The sequence below is a fragment of the Plectropomus leopardus genome, chromosome 8, assembly GCF_026936395.1.
Source record: "Plectropomus leopardus strain MGB_pleo_1.0 chromosome 8, ASM2693639v1, whole genome shotgun sequence".
Classification (NCBI taxonomy): Eukaryota; Metazoa; Chordata; class Actinopteri; order Perciformes; family Serranidae; genus Plectropomus; species Plectropomus leopardus.
The window spans coordinates 12,244,969-12,270,238 of NC_142183.1; the positions used below are offsets into that span (position 1 = coordinate 12,244,969).

Sequence of the window (25,270 nt, forward strand, 5' to 3'; positions counted from 1 at the left end):
TCTTACCAGTGTTCCAGGAATCACCAAAACTGGTTTGATTAGAATAAAAACCCTTAATTCACTGAGTCAGATGTGAAAATATGTCGGCTGTACCACTGTTTTCCCAACTGTCTCTCTCTGCTGCTGTTGCCCTCCCTGTTACTAGTCTTGTAACGTTCTCCCCACCACTCGCAGTTGCTTTGTTTATCAGCTCAGCTGCCTGTTATGCCAGTAGAGACTGACCACTGGAGATGCATGATGTGCACTACAATACATCACGTCAATACAGAATATTCATATTTGTTTAATAAAGAGATAAGCATCTGTAATTTTGTATTCGGTATACATTTTAGTCCTGAGCCTCTGCAACCTCATTTACTGTTAGAGAGACTACTGAGATTTTTCACTTTACTCTTCAAAAGTGATTAATTAGAAGGAAACTGTAAGCTCTGCAAGTATAATTTTCTGCATTATTTTTGTATGCAAAGGAGAAAAAAAAGAGAGTCGGATTCACTTGTTAATATATTTACAATATCCCCCTGTGAATATTATTAGACATGCTTTCTTTAATGACTAAGGACAAGTTACTTGCAAAAAAAATCTTGTGTTTTTTCTGTGCTTGTTAGCCACTGCACTTTTACCGGTTTGAGCTGTGGAGTAAAGCAATTCTCATTGACTTCATTCGTGGTCAGTTTGTGTTGGAGATTCTGAAGCAATTTTGTCAGTACAAGGTCTCAGATGGGAGTGTGTCGTCTACGCCCTGTTATTTTACTCTAGCCTCCTTTATGATGGATGGTTTTCTGTCTAACTGCTGCTTTCCTGTGTGGGAGCACCAAAACCTAAGAAAAAAACGGTACTTCAGTGAACTGAATGTGGTTTCTCTTTGGAAGAACGTTGCCATAATAGTTTCCAATATCACAGGCACCAGTATTTCTTTTGTGGCATTTTTTATTTTTTTGAAAAGTAATGGATTTGAGCATAAAAACACTATAATGTGATGTCATTGACCCACTACTGGCAGGCAAAGAGCTGTTGGAAGGTAAATAATGTAATGGGCTACTTAAGCTGTCAGAGATGACAGTCCATTTAGATATATTGATGTCCCAGAGAGGTGTGTGTGTGTGTGTGTGTGTGTGTGTGTGTGTGTGTGTGTGTGTGTGTGTGTGTGTGTGTGTGTGTGTGTGTGTGTGTGTGTGTGTGTGTGTGTGTGTGTGTGTGTGTGTGTGTGTGTGTGTGTGTGTGTGTGTGTGTGTGTGTGTTTGGGCTGGGGGAGATCTACAGCTGGATGTCAGTCTTTGTGACGCTGAGGCCACACAGTGACACAAAAGATTTAGAGTGATGCTGATGGATGAGAGACACAGGATGACAGACTGAAGGTAAAAGATGAACTCATTAGCTCACAAACAGGACGTCTGCAGGTGTGTAAGGGCAGTATTAAGGTTACTGGTATTCAGACTGGAAGGAGAAGCTTCATGTTTGTGCAGCACTGTATGTCTAGACTGTATATGTTTTAACTCCAGCAGAGAATAGTGATTGAAATGCGTGCCAAGCTGTGAAGGGCCCTGCCTCTTTATTCTTCTGGGATTCCTCTGCTTCACTCAGAACATAACAGTCCACTTGTGTCTACTGCTGCTCTGGGAGAGATAAGGACTACACATTGCCTCCATGTCTGTATGTGTAGGCATTATCAAGCATTTTTGAGTATTTCAAATTTATTTTCATTATCAGTTAATCTTCTGATTATTTTCCCAATCAACCAACTCATCATCTGATGCCAGAAATGTCAAAAAATAGTGACAAATGTCCAAAACCTCAAAAATATTAATTTTGCTATCGTAAAAGAAAACCAGCAAATGTTTTCATGTAGAGCCTGGAAGCATTTTTGCTTGAAAAAAAAATAGGAAAACAATGAATTAATTATGACTTTAATATATAGTAGATCAGATGTATTATTTGTAGTGTTTAGGACCAACACATTCCTACTCCAAATGAAAAATTCTAACAGCATTAGTTTTGGAGTTCAGGGATGCTGTATCAATTGACTCTTATGATATACATTATGTCTCTTCAAAATAAACTTTCATTTTCACAAGAAGTGTATAGTTTCCACTCATTAGATACATACAGTCTCTTTTCCAGGTAAACTTTGAATGTGGTTAAATACTTAGTTTTTAGGTTTACCTCCGTAGTTTTAGGCAACAAAAGGTTTTGATTAGTTTCATAAAAAACATCATGGTTTAACTTAAAATAAGTTAATTTCTTGCAAACATAATGTACCATCATGTGCCACATGTGACTAGTAAAGCATGCTGGACAAACTAGCATATTACGTTGTTATCAAAATAATTTGATTTATTTTTGTGTTCACACAGGACACAAACAGTGGTCTCCTTGATGAAAGTCCGGAGCTTGTTTGACCTATCCGCCTCCTCTCCTTCACACCCATTGTGGTCTTTTTTGCTCTTAATCCTACGGGGATTGCTTTTCACATCAGAAAATTTGTGAAAAGATCTGTTATTGTATTGTGTTATAAAATTCTGCAATATCATCTAAATCACACCAGGTTGTTTGAGATTCAGGTCAAAGTGGAGATCTCTAGCCTCATACTCCATCCGCTCTGATCATCACCAAACAGTGAAATGAAATTGGGGTTCATCCTTTATCCCTTTTCCCATTTCTCACTTTCATCATTTTTAATTGTGCTCTTCTGCTCCCTGTCGCTCTGCTGTTCGCTGCAGCGGTCAGGGATTTAGTGCCACTTCACCTCATCTCGCAAAGCCTACAAACATATGAGATCTAAATAATTCACGTTGCCACAAGGCGCTGCGCTCTGTCTGTAGACTCAGGCTCAAGCTAATGGCTGGAGCTCTGAAAAAAGATTCTAATATAAAAACAGAAACCTGGCTTGTTTTCTTTGGCTTGATCAAAGCAAACAGGGCAGCCTTGTTTTTGCACATGGCCTCCCTCATTTCATTACCTTTACACAAAGACTTTGTAAACAAACAATTAGCCCTTAGATGCATTTTCCTCTTCATCCTTTAGCCTAAGGGACATAAAACTCAAGCCAAATAAGTTGTCTCCTTTTTCATTAATATTCTCAGATCCATTTTGGGTTATTATTTTCAGCTCTGCTAAATTGATTTCTAATCAGGACATGGCCTGCAGGCTGGAGTTTAAAAAACTGGCAGTGTTGTATTAACAGCCCCTAAACAAACATTATCTTCTTAGATTTTTTTCCCTTTTTATATCTAATTGAATTAGCAAGTATTTAATAAGTGTGTAGTTTTCCAAAAGTCCTTGGATGATATGTGTGTAGTTTTACAACATATTAAGGGCCTACAACTCACACAAGTAAATCTTAGAAAATCGAGCGAAGCATAAATAAAAGTTGTTTTTTTTTTTACCCTCGCATTTTGTCTGACATTAAAGTGTTGTTATGTTTGTCAGAGTTGTAAAAAAGACACTTTACAGTACTGTGCAAAGTCTTCAGCCACCTTAAACTTTGTTATTTTAGCAAGGTTACAATGATCATACATATTTATTTCTCGATAGTCTCATTGCTAAAATACAACCAACTTGCAGGCAACATGTATACAGTATTAAAACACATGATTCAGAGTAAAACTTTAACAGGCTGAAGTTTAGTGTGACCTTCTTTTCCACTTAAGTCTTGAACTCTCTTGGGAAGACAATATGAGATTTACAAAACTAATTTTCTGGTGTATTTACAACAAGTTGCAGCATGTGCAAAGTTTAATATTGATTGTTTGAGCTGCATTTTGTTATGGTTGTACAATTCCACGTTTCATACTAAATATTCACGTAAGTCTGCAGAAGCTATTTTGTTTTGACTTTTGTGGTGTTTTAATGCATTGTACATGTTCTGTGCATTCCTGTATTCAGTGTTGTAACTCAGTCGATTGATAGAAAATCGATTGGTTACTTTTTGTCATTTTTCAAGCAATTTTTTTATATATGATGTGTGTGTATATATATATATATATTGGCTATATATATTGGCTATTATTGGCTATATATATATTTTTTGAACTATTTGTTGGTTCAAATATCAGCAGGATATTCAAATTGATAATGCAGTTGATTATGTAGGGTTTGGAAGTGTGTGCTATATTAACTGGTGGTAAATTAATTAACTGGATTGTTTTTACAACAAGCTGCATGGATTTGATTGATTTATTTTAATGTTCTGCTGCGTGCATGTTTCAGAAAATATGTCGCGCCACCTCCTTGCCCCATGTATTTCAGCCAAATTTTTTGTGGATTTTGTCTTTTATTTTGCTTTTGAATATTTGTAACGGGCAGCATAGTGGTGCAGTGGTAAGCACTGTTGCCTCACAGTAAGACAGTTTTGGGTTCGCCCTTCTGTGTAGAGTTTGCATGTGTTTCCCATGTCAGCGTGGGTGTTCTCTTGGTTCTCAGGTTGCCTCCCTTAATCAAAGACATGCGGGTTAGGTTAATTGTTGACTGTAAGTTGCCTGTAGGTGTGAATGTAATGGCTGCTTCTCTCGAGCCGTTTTTACACCATGCTTAAGGCCTGATGGGAAGTCCCTTCTTTACGTCAGAACGAAATGAACCAACTTTACACAGAACGAAACATCAGTGGCATCATGTTGCTCTAGTGTGTAATTATAGACTGCATGTCGGCATTGTTGAACCAAAAGAGGCGTGACATTAAACACAACAGTGTCAACCTGTTGTGTGACATAAAACATACATGTCAGCAGCGCTTCATAAACAATAACAATGACATAACATGACAATAACCGTCATTTACCTTCTTTGTTAGCAATCGTACATGCCATTTGGGGAAAACAGTGAAATTTGGGAGCTCCTTACCCTCTGAGGTGAGACCATTCTTTCCCCCATTCCACGATCATGTCTTTTATACAGAACAGCAAGCCTGCATAGCGGCGTGATATTCACACCTTGGACTGGCAGTGTAAAAAAGGCTTCTGTGTGTCAGCCCTGTGATAGTCTGTCTGTCTGAATTACCCCACATCTCGCCCAGTGTCAGCTGGGATTGGCTCCAGCCCCTCTGAGACCCTGAATAGGATAAGCGGTTTTGTATAATGAATAAATGAATGAATTATTGCTTTTGTTGAATTAAAAGGCTGTTGAAAACAAATGCAGAGAAAGTCAAGTTAAAGTAAAAAATGCTCTCATGGCTTATCTATACATCTTTAAAAGAGGGCTGCAGCACTTGATCTCTATCTCAACCCTTCTCCTTTTTTTTTTTAGCAAAAATAAAATCTGTCATTTTCTCTTGTTGAGGGCATGTTCTCCAACACAAAAGGATGCCCCGAGATTTAAGGGCTCAGAGGGTTCAATTACAAATGTAAAGGCTGTAGAGAGGTTTAATCTACAGTGTTTCTCATAAAGCCACCGGCGACTGTCAGATTTCTGCACGTCTGAGAAGACGGCCCCACAAACACAGAGGAATAACCGCTCTCCGGGATAGGTCGGATTACCCGATGAATTATTTATATTGTCTAGGTGGGCGAGCTTTGTCTACTATAAATGAAGCTAAATTTGGTTTCATCTAACCTCTGGTGTTTCTGAACTCATTTAAATTGTACGAGGAGACCATTGGGCCCACATTACAATACTTCTTCCCTCTGCTATAATTGAAGGTGGGAATGTTGGCCAGATATAACACGACACCATATTATACAGCATGTGACATGTTCGGCTCTCCATTACATACGCACAGAGCTGGAGTTTTCTATATCTTTAAATCTGTTATAAGGGAAAGCAAACAATAAGCGAGGGAAATATTTTTTGGGCGCTCTGTGTTGCTTTTTGTGTCTGTTCTCTTGGTATCGTCTTTGCTCTCTCACGTCAGTTACCTCAGCGAGAAGCTGTAGGAATCTCCCTGTTTTTACCCAGCACTATGCTCACAGCAGCATGTTCATCACAGAGACCCCGCGGCTCTTCTTTTCTTCCATCAACACCTCTCCCTCCATCCAACCTCCCCCTCCTCTGCCCTTCTGTCTTTTCTCTCAGCCTCCAGCCGGGTTAACTGATCCACACCAGCTGCCTCTCACTGCCTGACATTAGTGCTCTAAACCAGTGTGCTGAAAATCTCCTCTGCCTCTCTTCTTTTTTGTCATCATCCTGCCACCTTCTTTTCAAAGCCCCCTCATTTCACATGGCTCTGTGAGAGGCTACTGACGAGTAGCGGTGCAGAAAAGCTCAGGTGAATAGTAATTAACCCATTATGAACCGTCCCAGTGTATCTGACTGAACTGTGGGCTGATGGATGATTGGATACACACAGCTGAAACACCGTTTTGTGCTTGTTCATTTCTGATTAATTATGAGGAGAAAAAAGAAACAAATGCTATTGGAGGAATATCCATGTTAGTATTTTAGTGTTCTGTCTAGAAAATGTCCGTTGTTGTCTATCAACAAGGCCCCATTTTTACTTTATGTTTGGATGAAATCCAGATGAGATTTACTCCCACCAGTGAAAATCAAGTTAGAACATTATCAACATGCCCATTTTGTGTTCTTTTATAATTTACAAGATGTATCATGAGCGAAATAAGCAGTCATCACAATGATGGAGCATTTCCGCCTTGGAACTGCAGTGCAGCAATCTTAAAACACAGATTCTGACAACCAATCTCGTCAACCTGCAGGGCGAGGCTTCCCATGTCATCAACATAATGCTACAGTGAAACAGTTTGACTTTCACTTTTACTAGTCAGAGCTTTCGATCATTAGCAGCACAATATGTACTGTTTGATAATATAGTCAAGCCATCAGCTATTGTTATCTATTACCTATACATTACTAATGTGGTGGAGCGCGGTGAGCAGGCGAAGGGACGGCCGAGCTGCCGGGCGAGTGGCTGAGAGGCAGGTGGAAATAGAGGTGGGGACAAGGGCTGTCTCTTCTTATTCAAAATTTGACCATATCCTCAAACATAGTTAATTTGCGAACTGCTATGACCTCTTCAAATTCAAAATTTACAGTATTTACGTGCAACAGACCATTTGAAGTGATCCAGCAGGGGCCCCTTCAAAATTTTTCTCTCAGCTTGAGCTGTTGTGCCCTCCTAACCTTTCAGTAAATTAAGCTTAAGCAAAAACGCTATGGTTGTTTTTCACGAAGAAAATGGAGGACACTGGTTAGCAAAGCCATTCTGAGAGGACAATATTGACGCAAATGCATCTGAGAGGTGGCGTGTGGAAGTTTTTTGGGTTGTACACGGAAAGACGGAAAAGTAACTAAGTTTATTCAAACTCTGATATTGTACAAAGCAGCTGTCTTACTCTACATATTCAAATTATTTTGAACAATATGTATAAAGTTTAAAAAACTGTTTACTCTTGATTTTTTTGAAAAATAGACAGCCCTTGCAAAAACTAATTTGCATATCTGCTCACTCTAAATGAAGCAAAGGTGTAGAGTTACATATAAGCTATTTAAAGCCATGAATGGATTTATATTTCATTGAAAAATCTTCTAAATTTGTCATTTCGATGACTTGAAACAATGTCAGGAGAAGAATTTCAACTGCACATAGTCACATGTTAGTGTCTGTGTTGGCTAGATTGCAAATCTGATTACAATCCATCTTGTTTTTCCCAGGCTTCATGCAAATCAGGGTCAGCCCCACTTCAGTCCAGCTGGTGGTAATGCATCTGAAGCCGTTTAATAACTGCCAAATTGCCAAGAGAATAACAACTTGTGCACTTCAGCAGTTCAGTTACAAAAACATGTCAGCTAACATTAGTGAACAACTATCCATATGCTGACAGTAACACATGATTAATTGCATTTATGGGCAAAGTGTGAGGATTAAACTTTTATTGTCTACAAGCTGCTCCCTCAATATATCAATATATATACAGATAAACACTGTCTCACCCACACGCACCTTTCAGTGGTAGAACTGATCAGATAAATGCTACAACAGCGCCTTCTGTATGATCACATATGTTGAAATCACTGCAGCCCTTTGGTGATGAAATAGGCTGTCAACAGGGAGAACGACAGCTAATGCCGGTGTAACTTTAGCTGCCATTATCACTGGGGGGCATACCACGGGGGAAAGGGGGGCAGAGGCTGTAAGTGGAGAAGCTTCCACAGACCACTCACTGATGTTGTTTTAGTTGGGGGAAGTAAAGCTTATATTTTGACAGATGTTTGCATTTATACTTTTTCAACACCTGGTTACAATCTCAAACTGAGGTTGAAGTTTGAGGGGTCTGTTTAAAGGAAGTTTAAATGGGGTCTAATCAGTAAACAGAATGATTATCTCAGCTCTCGATTGCCACTTCCTGCTTAGTGCTTCAGGGTATCTAGTTTTCCCCAGAAGTCTCTGAGAGGAAATCCCCACAGATTTTTTCTGCTCTGTTATTCCTGCAGCTCACTGGGCATCAGGAGGCCTGTTGAGCTTCCCTCATAGTGTGCCACCCAGCCATAATTAATGCATGATTGTACCAGCCTACACACGACCGAGGGAGTGTTTGTTAATGTCAGAAAGCCAAGTTAGGTGACACAACATAAGACATCAGAGCCAGGATACAGAAAGTGGAATCACATTTTGACAGACAGTACAAACTCGACTTTTTTCTATTATTTTTTGGTAAAAACTCAATGAAATGGCATGGGAAGGCTGCACTGTGTCTGACCATGTTGTGAGACTGCTTTTGAAGAAACACAGCATGTAAGCAAGCAAAACTTTATTTACACGCCACATTGCTTGTCAGGGGAAATGCAGTGCGCTCAAAAAAAAGAGTAAAGAAAACAAGAGTATACACAACTAGAGATGTGTATGAGTGTGTTTGGACCAAAGAGGGAATTGTGAAAGAGACACTACTTGCTCAAGATGTTGGATTGATGGCCAATAACATTTTCTTTAAGGCAGTCATTGTATTATTTTTGCAGGTGTAGTTGTGCTTTAATTGCTATAACTGGCCTGAGGCTACGCCCTGCTCTCTTTCAGCTGCTCACTGAAGGATCCCCTCCTCCCCTCTGTTAGATATTGAAAATGAGTCCCCGTTTTATGACTTAACAGCAGTAAAATGTGGTTTTGAGGTCTTAATGTTACTGCCTGAAAACGACTATAGGTGCAAGTGTTAAAAAAAAAAAAAAAAAACTGCCTTCAATTGCATTCACAGACTTGAAAGAAATGTGCTGCTTTTATCTTTTTCATTACATATTGCTCTGGATATTAGAGTTGTATCCAACCCAGGAAAACCTTGGTCAACTGAAATTCTTCCTACTTTTAAACCAGTCAGTTGGTCGATAGGGGGAAATATTCAGCATTTTATCTCTGGATTAAGTAAGTCTGCCACAGTGCATTGACCTGTTAGTGTTGTGTGTCCACCAAAGCGTTTCTACAGGGCTCAACATTAACGCTCAGTCATGGCAGGTAAACTCTGTGGGGCAAGCGGAAAGCCTCCTGTATTTACCCGATCAGGCAATTTACAAATAAATGTCATCTCGTGTAACCTTATGTGTAAACAAACTACTACTATCTGTCTCCCCACTCGGAGTTTACCAGGACTGATTAGAAAAATCTGACATATGGAAGTTAACTCCGGGGTCAGTGATGTCTCATGACAGAACTTTACTAACGTTAAATATCTTTTGAATGCAAGATATGGGAAACTTACTTTTTTTGACCAAAAGATAACACTAGCTGTCGTGCAGCACCAGCGCGGGCTGAGGTGCGATCGTATCCCTTTCAGAAGCTTTGGTAATATAACCTTGAGCTGCAGTGTCTTTTTAGAGACTTTGTTAAATAAATTCATATTGAGGAATGTGACACTGAGTTTCCTCTGTGATTATTAACCTTTTTTTTTCTGAAAATAAGAGCTTAGAGATGGATAGTGGCTGTTTTTTATAATGCTGCGCTTGTCACTGTCACTTTTTACTAAGCTGTTGGGGGGGGGGGCGCTATTATTACAAAGACCTAACATCACACACACGTACAATTGCCAAACAACAAAAACTTCAGCTGGGGAAACAAAACAGCTTTGTTGGACACACAGCCTGATCAAAGTAACACCAGTGACTGTCTGACCAATGTGAATTTAGTCCGTCAGGAGTATATCGACCAACCGATCGCCCAAAAGGTGTCAGCTGTACGGGATATAGTTTTCAATATAAATTACAGCTGCAAGCAATGATTATTTTCATTACCAACTAATCCACTAATAATTTTCTCATTCAGAAAATGTCAGAAATGAGTGACAAATTGCCACTGTAATCTTCCAGAGCTTTAGGTGATGTCTTTAAGTGTCTTACTTTGCCATCCAAATTGTTTAACATCCAGGTATTCAATTTTACTATTCTACCGTAGACTGAAAAAGCTGTAAATATTAACATTTGAAAAGTTGGAAACAATAAAGTTTTGGTGTTTCTGCTTTAGAAATGACAATTTCCAATATAGATTTGTGTTCAATAGACTATTGTCAATGCAGTTTTAATATATCCTGTGTACCTATATGCACCAGTAATTGTTTATGCAAAAGTCACATTAAGTATGGGAATTCATCTATATCAGATTTGACTCTTGAACCTCTCTTTTTATCTTCATTTCCTGTCTTTCAATTTCTTTTGAGTCTTAAGTGTTGCTGACCAGACTTTATTAATAGACGTACCTTTTTCTTACTCAGTGGTATTTTCTAAAGGGCACCAATCTCACCGCTCTCTAGCAACAGCTGCCAAGACAAACTAAACTTATGTCATACAGGTGCTTTTTGTCTGCAGTTTGAGAGGCTTGATGATCTGAAGAAAGTCTTTTTCTTTCTACTACGTCTACAAATACACTCTGTGCTGCCAAAGTGTCATTATATGCCAAACAAGCTCCTTCTCTAACAATGACTTACGCTGCTTATGCTCTCTTTGTTTTCTTCAGTATCCCCCTCATTCTCTCCCTAGCCGTTGTCTCAGAGAGGATATCGTCCTCACGCGTGGGCGGAGGAGCAAGTTGACATTGTTTCATCTTCATAAGATCGTCTTTACCTCGTTACACTGTGAACGTTGTGTGCACGGGTTTTGCACATGGGACTTGACCTGTGATGTACACTTTTGAAACAGGAAGTAATTCTCTGTTGGAAATGGATGACCTAATTATCCTACAGCGGCATCAGTAAAAAGAAATATTAGGGACACAATCTAAGTGATGAACTAAATTGAATGATGGCTTATTTATGAAAGCAGTGTTTTTTTAAATACATATGCCTGTTAAACTGATCGATAAGAAATGTAGATGGTGGCAGATCTGAGTACAGTTTAACAGTAATGTAGGAGCAAATCTTGGCTTTTTGATGTGTCACTTCTTATACATTGTGGATGCCCCGAGGCATTGTGGCACAATGATGTTTGTACCAACAAGGCGGTGGCTTTGTTAACAGCCTGTTGACGTCCCACTGCTTGGCTTGACTTCCCCCGCAGGTGTTGGTATTGTATAGGGAGGGCTAATGGGTTTAATCTAAAGTCAGCACACCACATGATTAGGGTTGTTAAATTCCAAAGTTTGTAGTAATGGCATTGACCGAAACGGTGTTTGAGCCATTTGTCAAAGCCACTGGGAGGGAAGCTGAGATTTGCTGTAACAACTTTACACTCCCTCTCTGTCACTATTGTCTATTATTCCACCCAGTCATCTTACACGGGGTGTTGTTTTGCTTTCAGGCAAATGTCTTCTCCATCCCATTGTCTTGCCAAATTGTATGCATGTGTGACAGTACCTGTGCTTGCCATGGTTAGGATAAAAGAAGTGTATGATGGGTCACGCTGCAGATGGTTTTCCTTCGTTGTCCTGTTTTTTATGTTGATGACAAGTTGAAGGATGGGTGTCTCTAATAAAGCCGAAATGGTCAATTTAAGGTCAATTGTGTTGAATTTAGGGGCATCTATTGGCAGAAATGGAATATAATATTCATAACTTTGTTTTTACTAGTTTACAATCACCAGAAAGTAAGAACTGCTGTGGTTCGTTACCTCAGAATAAATGGTTTATAACTACAAAGGGAGCAGGTCCTTTTTCAGGTGCAATGTTGTCTCTTACTTTAATGTTGATCAGTTGATCAACAGATAAGTAATTGGAAAAACTTACTGTTTTGCTGTTTTTTTTTCTGTGAAAGCAGGTTAAATATATGTTTTGTTTTTTAACAGTTGTGAAGACAAAACCGGCAATAAAAACGTGCTAATCAAACAACTTGCATGATAGAAAATTGTAACAGGCAAATTACTATCTTATAAATGAAACAATCAATAGAGAAAATAATCTGCAGATTGGCTTTAAACTTGAAATTAATTGAAAAATGCCTGTTAAACCCATTTAGATCACATCCTTCAGTCTTATTGTGCATCTACTTTCAAATATGTGCCAAAAAAATAGAATTCTTTTACAAGAATACAATCATGTTTTCTTCCTGTAAAACTGCATTTTATGATGTGCTCTTGTACGCTAGCACCAACCAGTTTCAACCAATAATATCATCATCACACATCAGTCAATCTGCAACTTTTAGCAGCATGGTGCTAAGATTAAGTTAGCTAGCTGGAAACAGCATGCTAAGTAAGTGTGTCTTTGTTTTCCCACTTTTTCCCCCAAAACACCGTGTTTACTGGTCTGCTGGCTGGAATTTACTTACTTTGAGGAAGGTCTTAAAAGTGACGGCTCCAGATTTTTTTACAACGGACTGCTTTAGCAACTGACATTACTTGAAGCATACAAATGACTTCATCTCTCTTTTCCTTGTAGTTTCTACTATCTGTAAGAGTTGTGTGTCGGGGCGTCAATGTTATGACCCTTATGAAATGCCTCCTTTTCAGCAATCAAATGAAATTCCCCCAACGTGATATCCTGCCTGCCTAACTAGTTTCATATGGTAATTGGTCACGACAATGAAGCTAGACACTTGGAACTAGGAAATGCTGTTTCATCTGGACTTTAGTCCAAGTTTTTAGTTTTTTTAGTTTTTAGTTTTAATATATTTTAGATTTTTTTTCAAAAATTAACGATTGAGGCCTCAAACCTGGCCAAGACCAAGGTATAAAAAGTTTCAGACACAACAAAGCAACATAAGGCGATGGATAAAATGATAATAAAAACAGATAGTAAGCTAATAAGACAGAACAATATATCAAATTCATTTTAAATTAGTTTTGTAGACTTTTGTAAACACAAAGGCTTTCTTTCCTATCTCTGTCTCTGTGATACAGACAACAGATATGTGATGTGAAATAATGTCTTTAACTGAACTCTGTGAAATCACTTTTCAGAGATACACAGCAAGTTTGCTCGGAGTGCTTTTAGAAATAGAAATAAACGAATGACTCAGTCAACATATGGACAACGATACACAAGTACGCATGTTGAGCCCTGAAGGCACACATTGGCTGAATACAGAGAAAGTCGTGGTTTGGCCTTTCTCCCACTTAAAGCCATAATATTTTGGGTCAGCGGTTAATCCTTGCTGTGAATGTGCAGTAGAAATGTGTACATCTTAACCACTCAGTAAGAAAAAAAAAGACGTCTGCGCTGTGGTGTTGTTGTTTTTATTTCAAGCAAGAAGGCTTTAAGGCATCAGATGCTCTGCTCTGTGTTGCTGTCACTGCAGGTATCTCTCATGGCTCTAGTCAACCATACCGCCATTAGAGAAAAGATGAACCACTGAAGTAACTGCAGTGACCTCCATTCCCAAAGCTTTACTAGAGAAAGCACCAGACCATGATTCATTCAATGCTCCATGGCTCTGTGGAGGTCACTGTCTGCTAGAATCTGGTCTTAAAGGCCAGACCGTACTGTTATGTGTCCGTTAAGTTTCATGACCGATCATGCAATTGATGATAGCTGAAATGTGCCTGTCCACACTCACAGTCATCTGAGTAACGGTAAAAACATCAGGTCTCGCCTTGCTTTTTTCTTTTGTCTTGCCACTCTTTAACAAGTATTGATCGTGTTAGTAAAATTTGAATTTCATAACAGTGCCAGTCAAGGTAAATATTCTACTGTGATAAAAAGGCTGAGGAAAACATGTCAATATTAGTCTTCATTAAGCGTAGTGAACAAAGGAGCAATTTAGGAGCTTTCACTGATGTGTCCATGAGGCTGTGTGCAAAGATTGTAATGTTTTTTATTCATGAATGAATTTAACTAGAATTGAAATTTTTCAGTTTGCAGAAAAATAATCAGCAATTCTGATACTGGATTAATCTTTTTTTTTTTTTCTGAACACAAAAAATGAAACAATATCAACCTTTTCCTTGTTAACAGCCTATTAAACAGGAAGATTTACTACTTTTCTTTGCTTTATATCATTGTAAATGACAATCTTTGAGGTTTGAAATGTTGGCTGTGGTTGCAACTGATGATTGTTTTCACTGTTGATTGTTTTCTGGATTAACTGATTAATTGTTTGGTCTATGAAATGTCAGAAAGTGGTGAAAAAAGTTAGCATAAAAAAATTAATAAGGGGGGGTTACTTGTTAAGGGCATGATTTCAGAAATGCAGAATAGATATTACAATACAAACACAACAATTTATGAAGGCAGTCAACTCACAGTCATGGAGACATCCCAGTCTCATTTAGGGCTGTAAATAACGGTTATTTTTCCTTGTCCATTAATCTGTCGGCCGTTTTTTCAATATAAAATGTCCGAAAATGGTGAAGCATGTCAGTCTTTCCCAAAGCCCTCAATGTACAGTTAACTGTCATGTCAGGAGTAAATCAAAAAAGAAAAGATTCACACCCAAGAAGCTGGAGTCAGAGAATTTTGATGTAGTTTTTCTAATAAAAATCACTGAAACTGAGGATTCAACTATTAAATTAAAAAAAGGCATTTTTGGATGTTAGAGTTCCGGAAAGTTAATATAAGTCTTTTTTTCTCCATCTTTTCTTAAAATGATTTATATACCAAATAATCAGCAGATTTATTGGTTATGAAAATTAGTTAGTTGCAGCCCGACATTCTATCTAATGGTTGAAAACATGACAAAAATAACAAAAGTACCTCTGGAGGAAAATAAGCTCAGTTTGTGCAATGTGAAGTCTAAATCAAGACAAAAAGATAAGATCAGCTCTGTAATAATAGACAGAAAAACGGAAACAATGCATTTGTCTATTGCTGTTTATGGGTCTTTAGTTGCTCTGGAGAAGAGATGCAGACGCATGTCATTGATTCCTCGGTTGAGGATGGCGAACAGATGTTCATAAGCAGAAATAATGCATCCTACCTGTCATCCATGTCAAGAAGCTGTGAAAAGGAGAAAGTAAACTCTCTCTTTCTTAGGCTGTAATCAATCCGAGAAGCCTGTCTTATAAAAACAAAAAAACAATGCATTGTGTTCTATGCTTCTCAGTTATCTTTGATTTAGGTTTTAATATCTTATGCAAGCTTTTGCATTCAGTCTGAACACACACACAGCTGGTGCCAAGCGAATAATGAAAGAATTTTGTGGGTTTCTCGTCCTCAGCTGTCAGAAACTTGCTAAAATATTGCAGTTTTCAGGAAGTGTGAAGTGTATCTGGGCAGCTTGCTCTTTTGAAACCCTGCTGTACCTCCAGCCCTTCTTGTCACAACATTGCACCAGTAGTCGTTACTGTGTCGGAAGACTCAAAGCTGGCTGCCTGGATGGAAAGGCGTGGCCAGATAAGAGCCCTGGCAAGTTCACTGAGCTGTTGACATTTCCTCACAGCAACTCCCCTGGTTCTAATTGGCTACCGCTGATAAGATTCCCATGTTGTAATTGGCAGCTGCTGATAAGATGCTGTCAGCTGCTGCAGCAGTCAGCAGCATGGTGCAATGACAACAGCTCAGGAGTCGGTGGGCGGACGGGGCTAAATCCAGGGCTTGAACCTTGTTTTCCAGAGATACTATTCCAGTCAGCGATCGGCATACTGGCTGTGACTTTTAGACCCAGAAAATTCTGCTTAATGGACCCAAAAACGTTTCACAACCAGTTTCTTACTGTGAATGATGGAGGCCTAAATGGACACCATTTCTTTTTGCCAAAGTTGGAACAGTAAGAGACGCATGTCTGTGTGTTTTTTCACTGGTTTGATTGAGGCTGGTTTGGAAAAATGCAAGTCATGAATTCTGTGCACCTAAATCAAAATGTGATGCCAAAGTAAGATGGACTGTGTTGGTCAGTTGTGAGTGTATGTTACCAGATCTCTTTTTGTCAAAACTGTTGAAACCACACACACTATTATAGTTTTGCCTTAGAATATTTCACAATATAAAATATACAATGTACAATATATGCTCTTACTGTCACTCTCACATCAACATTATCATCAAAACTACAATCACAATATGTATAGCTGCTGGCACACAATCATAGTCATCAGCATCAACACCATGAGTACTACAGGTACAATATGTACTGTTACTGTCACCCTATCATCACCAGCTAGTTGCAAACTGTGTCTGTTGGGTGCAGAACAGATAACATTGTGTGGATCATATAACAGATAGTACAGTGATAGAGCTTCTTAGCTGCTTTTGACTGAAATTATAGTTTCAGAGGCTTGGAAAGGCATGAAATAAATAGAAATACAATAGATCGAATGGCCATTCATAGCAACACTGTGATGCATGTGTTTAATATATTATGCACTGAGGGATGCTGGATTTGCCTACTACGCAACATCAGCTAGTGTTATCACTAGATGCATTGCTAATATTACTGAATGGTAGCCTCCCAATCGGGTCCCAGTTAAGTTGAAGGTTGTGAGCAGGGAAAAGGATGTGGCTTATGACCCACATTTTTTCCTTTATGAGGTACAGTACATCCTGTAATGCACCCCTTCTTTAATTATCTACCTTTAGCGTCTTATGTCCAGGTCCTGGGGGCTCTGGACTTGTCATGTCACAAAGATTAATTTTTCTGCCGTACCCCAGTTCTGTACTCAGTAATATACAGCTGACTATGCTGAATCTAAGCCACATTTTTTCAGTGGAAACTTCATTCCATTTGGTCATGTTTCCGGCCATACTCATAGATTTAGCAGATGTTTTTGCTGGCAGAAGTAGCCTGAAGTCTCCTGGGCTTGAGTTGGAACTGCTGATAAGGAGATTTTTGTGCTATTGTGTCCTTAGCCTAGATCTCTGTGTAATTAATACATTTAAAGTCCCCACTTCTCTCCTTACCTAACTTCCTGTCTGTCCTCCTTGAACTGCAGGCCATTGTTGCTTACCGGCTGCATCCCACACAAGAGGATACAGGCATGCATTTTTTAATTTATTTTTTTTATTGATCTCGAGGAGTTAATTATGCTTCTGTTATTAGAATGCACAGGAAGCTTGTGGACAAAGTGCTTCATTTGATATTTTTCAACAGCGCTACAGCTCCCAGAGTCTAATGGGAGGGTATTTGGGTGTGTGTGAATACTAACCGTGTGGGTGGAGGCATTTGCCTTGGGTCCTCTCCGTCCAATATAGGGTGAGGAAGACAAAACCTTGCGTTCCCATGAGACGGAATATGCAGGCCTCTCTAGCAGCATGCAGGCACATTTAAAACGAAATGTTTAGTAGCAAATCTGTGGTGTATTTCTTTCATATAGTGTCTCAATCTCAGAAACAATTATGTTTTAGTACCTTTTGCCTTGTCTCTTGAGATACCAGCAGAACAGAGGAGAAAATAAGAGTTTAAAGAAGTTTAATGCCACATTTAGAGCATAGCTACAGGCATTTTTACAGAAAGATTGCGCTATAGGTCCACCACAAAGTCCCTTTTTTATGCTGCCTTTGCATTTTTACACAGAACCAAACAGCAATGGCATCATACCGCCCCAGTGTTCAATTTCAGACAGCATGCCAGCATTGTGGACGCAAAAGAGGGGGCTTGATGTTTAACACAGCAGCATCAGCCTCTGGTGTGATATATAACATGCATGTCAGCAGACCTTTATAAACAATAACAATGGCTTAACATGTCAATAACAATCATTTTCCGTCCCTGTTTTATGGCTATTGATCTGTTGATCTTGGATAGTAATAAGCTAATGAACCTCATTGTTTGTCCGATTATTGGACATTTACAGCCGCTGTTCTTTTTTTTTCGATAGATGCCAACTGCTATTAGCTGCTCTTTATACAATTTGAACGTGTCAACTTGGATTCTGGGGAATTGTATATGAAAGTTTTCTCCATTTTCTGAAATTTTATAGACTAAGCAAGAACAAATTCTATTTTTAAGCATCGTAATGTGATGTGAGAAAGCTTCTCAATTGGAAGAGATAAAACTGACTGCTTTCAAGGTTATTCGATGGATGTTCAGTTTATTTTTAGGAGGCTGAATTGCAGAAAAAAGCAGTGTCTGTCATAGACTTAATTGTTTTAAAGTTTGCTTCAGGACTTTTCCAGCTGTTGATTAACCATGACCATCAAAGATGTTTTCTCTCCAAGCGTGGCATGCTATAACAAGCTGCGAGGACTTACAGCACTGTTACTGCCTCCACCACAACAAAAAATGACAGTCCCACAGCTTTTTTTCTAAGGCCCTGGTCTCTTGTTCTGACAGTTTTAAACTTCAAAGGAGAGCGAAAACAGATTTAAAGAAGCTCTCCAGCCTGTTTTTGCTCCTAGAGGGTGTCAAGCTGTCCTTCAGCCATCAATAGACACATTCAATTTGTGTCTCTTGTGCTAAACAAGGGTTTAGCCGTGTAGTGACTACTTGTTAAACAGCAAACTCCTACAAACTGGACACAGGCTGTCTGAATAATGTAGAGTCCTGAAAAGTGAGGTGCCTATACAGCTACACAAGTATTCTCTGATGTACCTGCAAAGTTTGAGTTTAAGTTTAAACACAATTTTGTACTTCAGTATTCACCTCCTAACATTACCTCGGGAGGCCATATTAACAGTCATCGCCTGGGTTCTCTATTTTCCGTTCTGTGCCATCATCTTTGTCCCAATCGTCAGTCGTCTGATGGGGATCTCCCTCTGGCTTCCTGATGTGCTCTCTGATTTCCTTAGAATAAAAATATATGTTCGCACTGTATAGAGAGAAAGGGTGTTCTTTTCTTTTTTTCCTCCATATCTTTTGGGGAACAATGGAGGACACGAGGACTGACAGTGCTGAGGATGTTATTAATTAGGCCCTCAGAACTTCACACTTGGTCACTCTAGAGATTTCTGTCTGTGAATCTTCAGGGGGAAGGCTGTGGATCTGTCTGTGACTCTCCCTTTCCTCCAAGTCCTTTCTTACTCTTATAAAAGAATTTTCCTAATGACAAATCAAGACTTGAGTTAGGCGATTAAACCATGCCTAATGCCTGTAACCTCATTTTGTCTTGAGAGATGATTTAAAGGGGGTGTAATTCAAAAGTACACATTTTTCCTCTTTGGTCTAAACCGTTTTGGTGTTAGCTGCTTAGTGTTGAAGATATCAGTTGTAGAGATGTCTGCCTTCTCTCCAATATAATGGAACTATATGGCACTCAGCTTGTGTTGCTGGAAGGGCCAAAACTTGACAGCAATGTCTCCTTCCAGATATCAGGACCCGATTACTTAAGATAATCCACAGAGCCCGTTGTGAGCAGTTTAGTGCAGGAACTATTTTCTTTCTACCCTCTATACCTGCCAATCGTATCACGGAGCAGACGGAAGCGTGCATCTTCTGTTAGCTCAGCTAGCACCACTGAGCTAGCTAACGTTGCAGCTCAGCTGAGCAGGACACCATTAGTGTTTATATTTCGCGCTGTCACAACCACAAGCCTTTCGTCCACGAGTAGATGCACACTTCCCTCTGCAGAGTAATGCTGTTGGCAGCTGTAGTATGGTGGAAAGAGAATAATTCCAACATGAAACTGCTTACACCAAAGTCTGTGGATTATCTTGAGCATGATTTCTGGAAGAAGACATTGCTGTTGAGTTTTGCAAATGTTTTTTTGGTGCTCTGAGCACCACAATCCAAGTGCCTTCTAGTTTTATTATAATGGAGAGAAGGCAGACATCTATAAAGTTAATATCTCCAACACTCTGCAACTCACACCAAAACAATCTAGACTGATAAAAGGCACTACACATAAGAGGGAAAATATGTATTTTTAATTTTTGGGTGAGCTGTCCCTTTAAAATCAGGAAAATGACATTAAAAGTAAACACAAGAGAAGAGGAAAGTATCTGTACTGATGGAGTTCACATCAGATCACAAGGAGCTCATTGCATTGATTACTGCTGTTTTTTTCAGTTTTAATTTTTTGAAATGAATTTCATGAGGTGATTATGACCTTTTGAAATGAAACTGATTTGGATATTGAAGGTCAAAACCGGTGAAAGGTGCACTGAGGAGTTGGAGCAGACTCTGATTGTAAACTAGCTCTGAGTCAGAGGTTTCAGACTTCACCTCAGTGGTCTGAACAGTAAACTCACGGATGCCAGTCTCATGTCCCTGCTGTAAATTGTTTGAGAGAGCACTAACCTCTGAGCACATAGAGGGATTTTAAGTCTGAGTCGGCTTTCTTGCTCGACACCACATGTGGGATCAATTACACCGCACAGCTGTTCAGTTTCCCATCTGATTTAGCCGGCTCTGTACAATAGGCTATAGCACATTTTGGATCTGATGCATTGTTTTCGCCCTGAATCTGGAGGCTTTTCTTTTATTCTCCTCGTCCAAATCACCATCTGATCCATCCTCAGTTGGCAAGCAGAGCTTTCAGAATTTTTTATTGATCCTCTGTCTTTGCTTTCTGTTGCTTTGGCATCGTGTTTTGGTCATTAGCGTCTCTTTCAGATATATCGTGGGAGACTGAGCCAACAGAGAAAGCACAAAGATGACTTGTTGCACGCAGTACTGGCAGCAGTGTCTTGTAGTTATTAGATGTTTGACGGTGGAAACATTGAATATAGGGAGGAAGAGAGATATGACATTTAACAAATGCCCATGGCAGAATTTCAGCCCAAACAGACACACGGTATGCACTGTTGCATTTTATGTTCCTGAGTGCTGTGGCATTTTGTGTGGATTGGTGTTTGGATTTTCTTCAAGACTACATATAAAGAAGAATTTCACTGCTGGGTATATGGTCTCTTCACAAAACTAAGCTGTCCATGCAGCAGAAAGACACAGATACTTTTGAAGTTGGTTCTACATGACCAGAGGACACAAAGTAAAAGGACTGCAGCATTCACTTTTGCTCAGCAGGCAGAAAACCAGAACTACCAGAACGCACTACGCCTTAACGGACAAATAAATGCTCTTACTGGTGGGTGACAGAAGGCTAGTTGCCTGGCTGCAGAAGTTAAAAAAAAAAGGTCTCATATTACTATTAAACAGTGCTCTGAAATTTGTTTTTTAAAACATTTTAGGTGAGAAATAGGCACAGTAACAGAATATTTGTTTATATTTTATCAACACTGCTTAGTTTTACTGTTTGACGGCATAGCAGCATGATATTCCCACCTTAAACAGGCAGTGTAAAAGGTGCTTTTGTGTCTGTGGTTGTGTATATACGAAAATTAGGAAGTACAATCTGTAGTGTGAACAAACAAAAGGTGATTTGAGCTGAAAAATCAGACATATAGTGTGGGCACTGGCAAAATAAAGAAAAGTTTAACATAATTCATTTACTATGTAGTTTGTAATGATGCAAAGCTAGTTGAAAATCGGCAAGTGTGTGTATTTTAGGACCGTGTCTGTCTAAATTGTCTAAATTGTAAATTGGATGAAAGGCATCTGGGAAAGAATCAGTATTAGTCAAATGGGCTGTTAGATGAAGTAAGACTTGATTAGCACAAGAAGCATAAATGTCCATCCCTGTTAAGTGGACCCTGAGCTGCTTTCCAGTAATGCATATTAATTCAACTTAGAGTGAATCTATTGAGATGGTGGGCGATAAACACTAACTGGACTAATTTTAAGCTGCTGGTTTTAAGGTTTTGGTTTTTTTTTTCTGGTCATTTCGCCTCATCCCTCTATATCTCTCACTTTAACCCTGGAGATTTAGTCATTTAGGCGGTCCGTGCAGTCTCCACTTGTCTGTGTGTAAACCACTGAGAGCGGCACAACATTGCTTGTTACGCCTTGTGTTTTTCTTGTTGGTTGTTTTGAGGATAGTTTTGATTTGTTTGTTGAAGAGACGGGCGCTGCAGGGGAGCTCGAAGTCGTGCAAATTGCTTATGATAAGTCACGTTCCGTCATAATGGATGAGGGAGAGAGTTAAATTAATATAGCACGTATATGAACACAGCTGTCTGATTTCATTAACCTCTATGTTTATCTAAATTCTGTACCATGACATTCGTCTCTCCGGTTTGAAGTCTCAATAGATTGGCTCATATGAAAATTTAGCACCCTGTGAATTTATCATTAGAACATACAAATTTTACACCCTGCTGTTGTGGAATTATGCACTCTTTGAAACGCTGCAGGAATTTTTTGCAATTACTTCTCATGTGGGACTCTCATCCAGTCCCATTCTAATTAGATGTGCTTTAAGTTGTATTACTTTCTGAGATTGGTCACATCAAAGTGGAATTCATTTACAGCAAATGTGTTTAAAAGGAATATTTGACCATGTGTGTTCACATCAAAACCAGATTTCAATTGGGCCTTATTTTTTTTATAAATGTTCCTGCTGTGTTAGACTCAAGTAGATCATTTATTGATAGTGTTCTTAACTTTAAGGGGCACTTAAATGTTACACACTTCAGTTTTGACTTATCATGAAGTTTGTGTATATATATTTTTTTTTTTTTTCAAACTGAAAAAAGAAGAGAAAATATAAAAGACAGGGCAGTGACAGACAGAGTTGAAGCATCTGTGGTCTGACTGGTGGCACCATTTAGAAGTAGGTGATCTGTGACTGCTCTCGTCGGTGTGTGATAAAAACAGACACAGTCCAGGCCGCAGTGCCACCGAGCCCGGTCAGCAGGAACAGCATCATGTTTCACAACTACTCCAAAAACCGTAGTAAACAGCCATAGTCTGTTTGGACCTTTTTCGATTGGCTGGGTTCCCTCAGCTGCTCAGCAAATGGACATGGTGACATGTTGATCATGTTACTCAAAGTATAGATGTGTATTGTATCTAAGTCAGTGTCACAGATTATCATTTAACTATTTTACTCTGACAAAGTTATGCAACTTATTACATTTGACATCTTTTGTAAAAAAAAAAAAAAAAAGGAAAAAAAATGTGTTTAATTAGGCAATAAAGCTGAAAATTGTCCAAAAATATGCAAAAAGAAGACATTGCCCAACGAAAAGATGCAAATCTACAGAATTAATGTTATGTTCTATATTCAGTTTTTACTTAAACAAAAATATTTGAATGTAACCCCTTGTAACCACCACCATTAAGATAAGTAACTGTAATTTAATGACATATTTATTTTGTATTTTAATTACACGTAAGTAGTTACTTTACAACACAGGTTGCACGGCACCAGCATAAAGGCCCTGCATTTGTAGAGAAACAAAAAATTAATGGGGCATCTCTTGCATAAAATTCTCCGTGTGCCTTCTCAGGGAAAAGTGCATAACATGAGCAGTGGCAGAAGAGCGCATAATATACTATTACATCACAAAGTATATACAAGTTTTCATAAAATAAATAACTAAAAAACAGTCTTTCTGTGAAAATAGACAAAGCTTTATATCCCAAACTTAAGAATATCACTGCATTCACTCAATACTTGTTGAAAGTAACTGAATATGACATACATATAACAAAAATACCAAAATCAAAAGTAAAATCAGAGATCGTCCAGAAGAAAAAGAATAGTGATGGTGCAACATATACCTAAAGAGTCTTTCGAATAAAATAGTGACTTAACTTCTTGTTAAGGTTTTATTGGAAATTGTGCAAATTCTACACAATTATGCATTAACTTGCAAAGGAATGTATTAACAGCACTTTAACAGCATAGCAAAAATGGAAATATATTAAGAGAAATGTCAAAATAAAAGTCCATAAATCAACAAATGATTAACCCATTTCCACAGTTAAGCACAAATGCCAAACATTACCTTGTTTTGACTTCTAAATTGTGCAGATATGCTGCTTTTCTTTTGTCTCAAAACAAGACATTTGCTGATTATGTAAACTTGAGCTTTAAGGAGATTGTAACTGTCACTTTTTACCATTTCTTGACTTATTTTTTTGACCAAACAAATAATCAAGTCAACAACTGGCAGATTAATTGACAATATCTGTTGGTTACTAACTTTATGTCCTGTTCATAATTAAGCACACGCATACAGTATGGAAAGTATCTTCTTGCTCCTGCTGCTCAAACTATACTACTGTCAAGACAAACGCTGATGAGGCTCACTGTGTCGAAGCTAATTTCAGTCTCGTCCGTGTTATCTAATAAAAGTAATAGGATGCTATATTGATCCCTGGTTGCTCATACAGTAAATGCACACAGGCTTAAATGTGGTTCATCTGGTTGAAGCAGTTGGTTTTTATGCTCTTAAATATGTGCATCACATAAATTACTGGCTCAGGTCCTGCAGGATTCAACGCCAGGTTTCATCTCTTCGTTCTGCACAACTCACTTAAAATGATCAAATTGCCAATTACCTCTCTCCTCTTTAGATTGTTGTTCTGGTAATAGAGTCAGGGTCTTTGCATCTCCACCACACTGTGTATGAGATTGCACACTCACAAATCAGTATTTACTGATGTGACAGCTTGGCCATCATAAAAATATTTCAGATTCATAGTCACTACCGCTGTCACTCATCGACCCCCTCCTGCACAGTGGAATAGAGGCTGTGCATCATTGGCACATTAAAATGAGGTGCTGTTTCTCCTGCTCTCTAACGAGATCTGCTGGACCCGTTTTTTTTTATAAACGGGTACAGCATAAATGTAAGACAGATATTTGGATTGAAATGCACATCACAAACATTGTGTATGGTGTTAAAGCATTTTTTTTTGCATCAAGCTTCATGCTGTTTCATGACCCACTTCAATGGCTCGTTGTGCATGTTTAAATTAATAAGCCAGCAAATGACAAAAGGGTTGTATATTACACAGTGCTTCAGTAATTCATTGTGCATGCTCAAATTAATAAGCCAACAAATGCAAAAAAGACTTACTCCCACCCTTAATGTTTGTCTCACAGATTCCCCCAGCTGTGTTGCAGGTGTGGCAGAAACTCAGGACGATAATCAGCTTCTCTGTAATTGGGTAAATCTGAACTGCTGTCAGCGCGGACAGAAGGATGTCAGCTGCCATCTCGGCAAACTTGTTCATTAAAGTAACTTCCTGTCTCCTCGAGCTCATCATTCTTACAGATTAGGACCAGCTGGTTTCTTACATCATTAAGATCAATGCTACAA

At 38.8% G+C, this 25,270-nt stretch overlaps 1 protein-coding gene across 5 annotated transcripts in view; it reads left to right on the forward strand.

Annotated features, from left to right (window-relative positions):
- The window catches only part of LOC121947736 (ecto-NOX disulfide-thiol exchanger 2), a 242,114-nt gene that overhangs the window by 113,623 nt on the left and 103,221 nt on the right, over positions 1-25,270 (forward strand). The window contains exon 1 of one of the 5 annotated variants that reach the window (XM_088080897.1): positions 15,855-15,995. The exons of the other annotated variants lie outside the window; for them this stretch is intronic. Coding sequence (XP_087937023.1) covers positions 15,962-15,995 — 34 coding nt within the window. The 5' untranslated portion in view covers positions 15,855-15,961. Of the gene's footprint in view, positions 1-15,854; positions 15,996-25,270 lie in introns of those variants that run through there. 5 annotated transcript variants of the gene reach the window in all.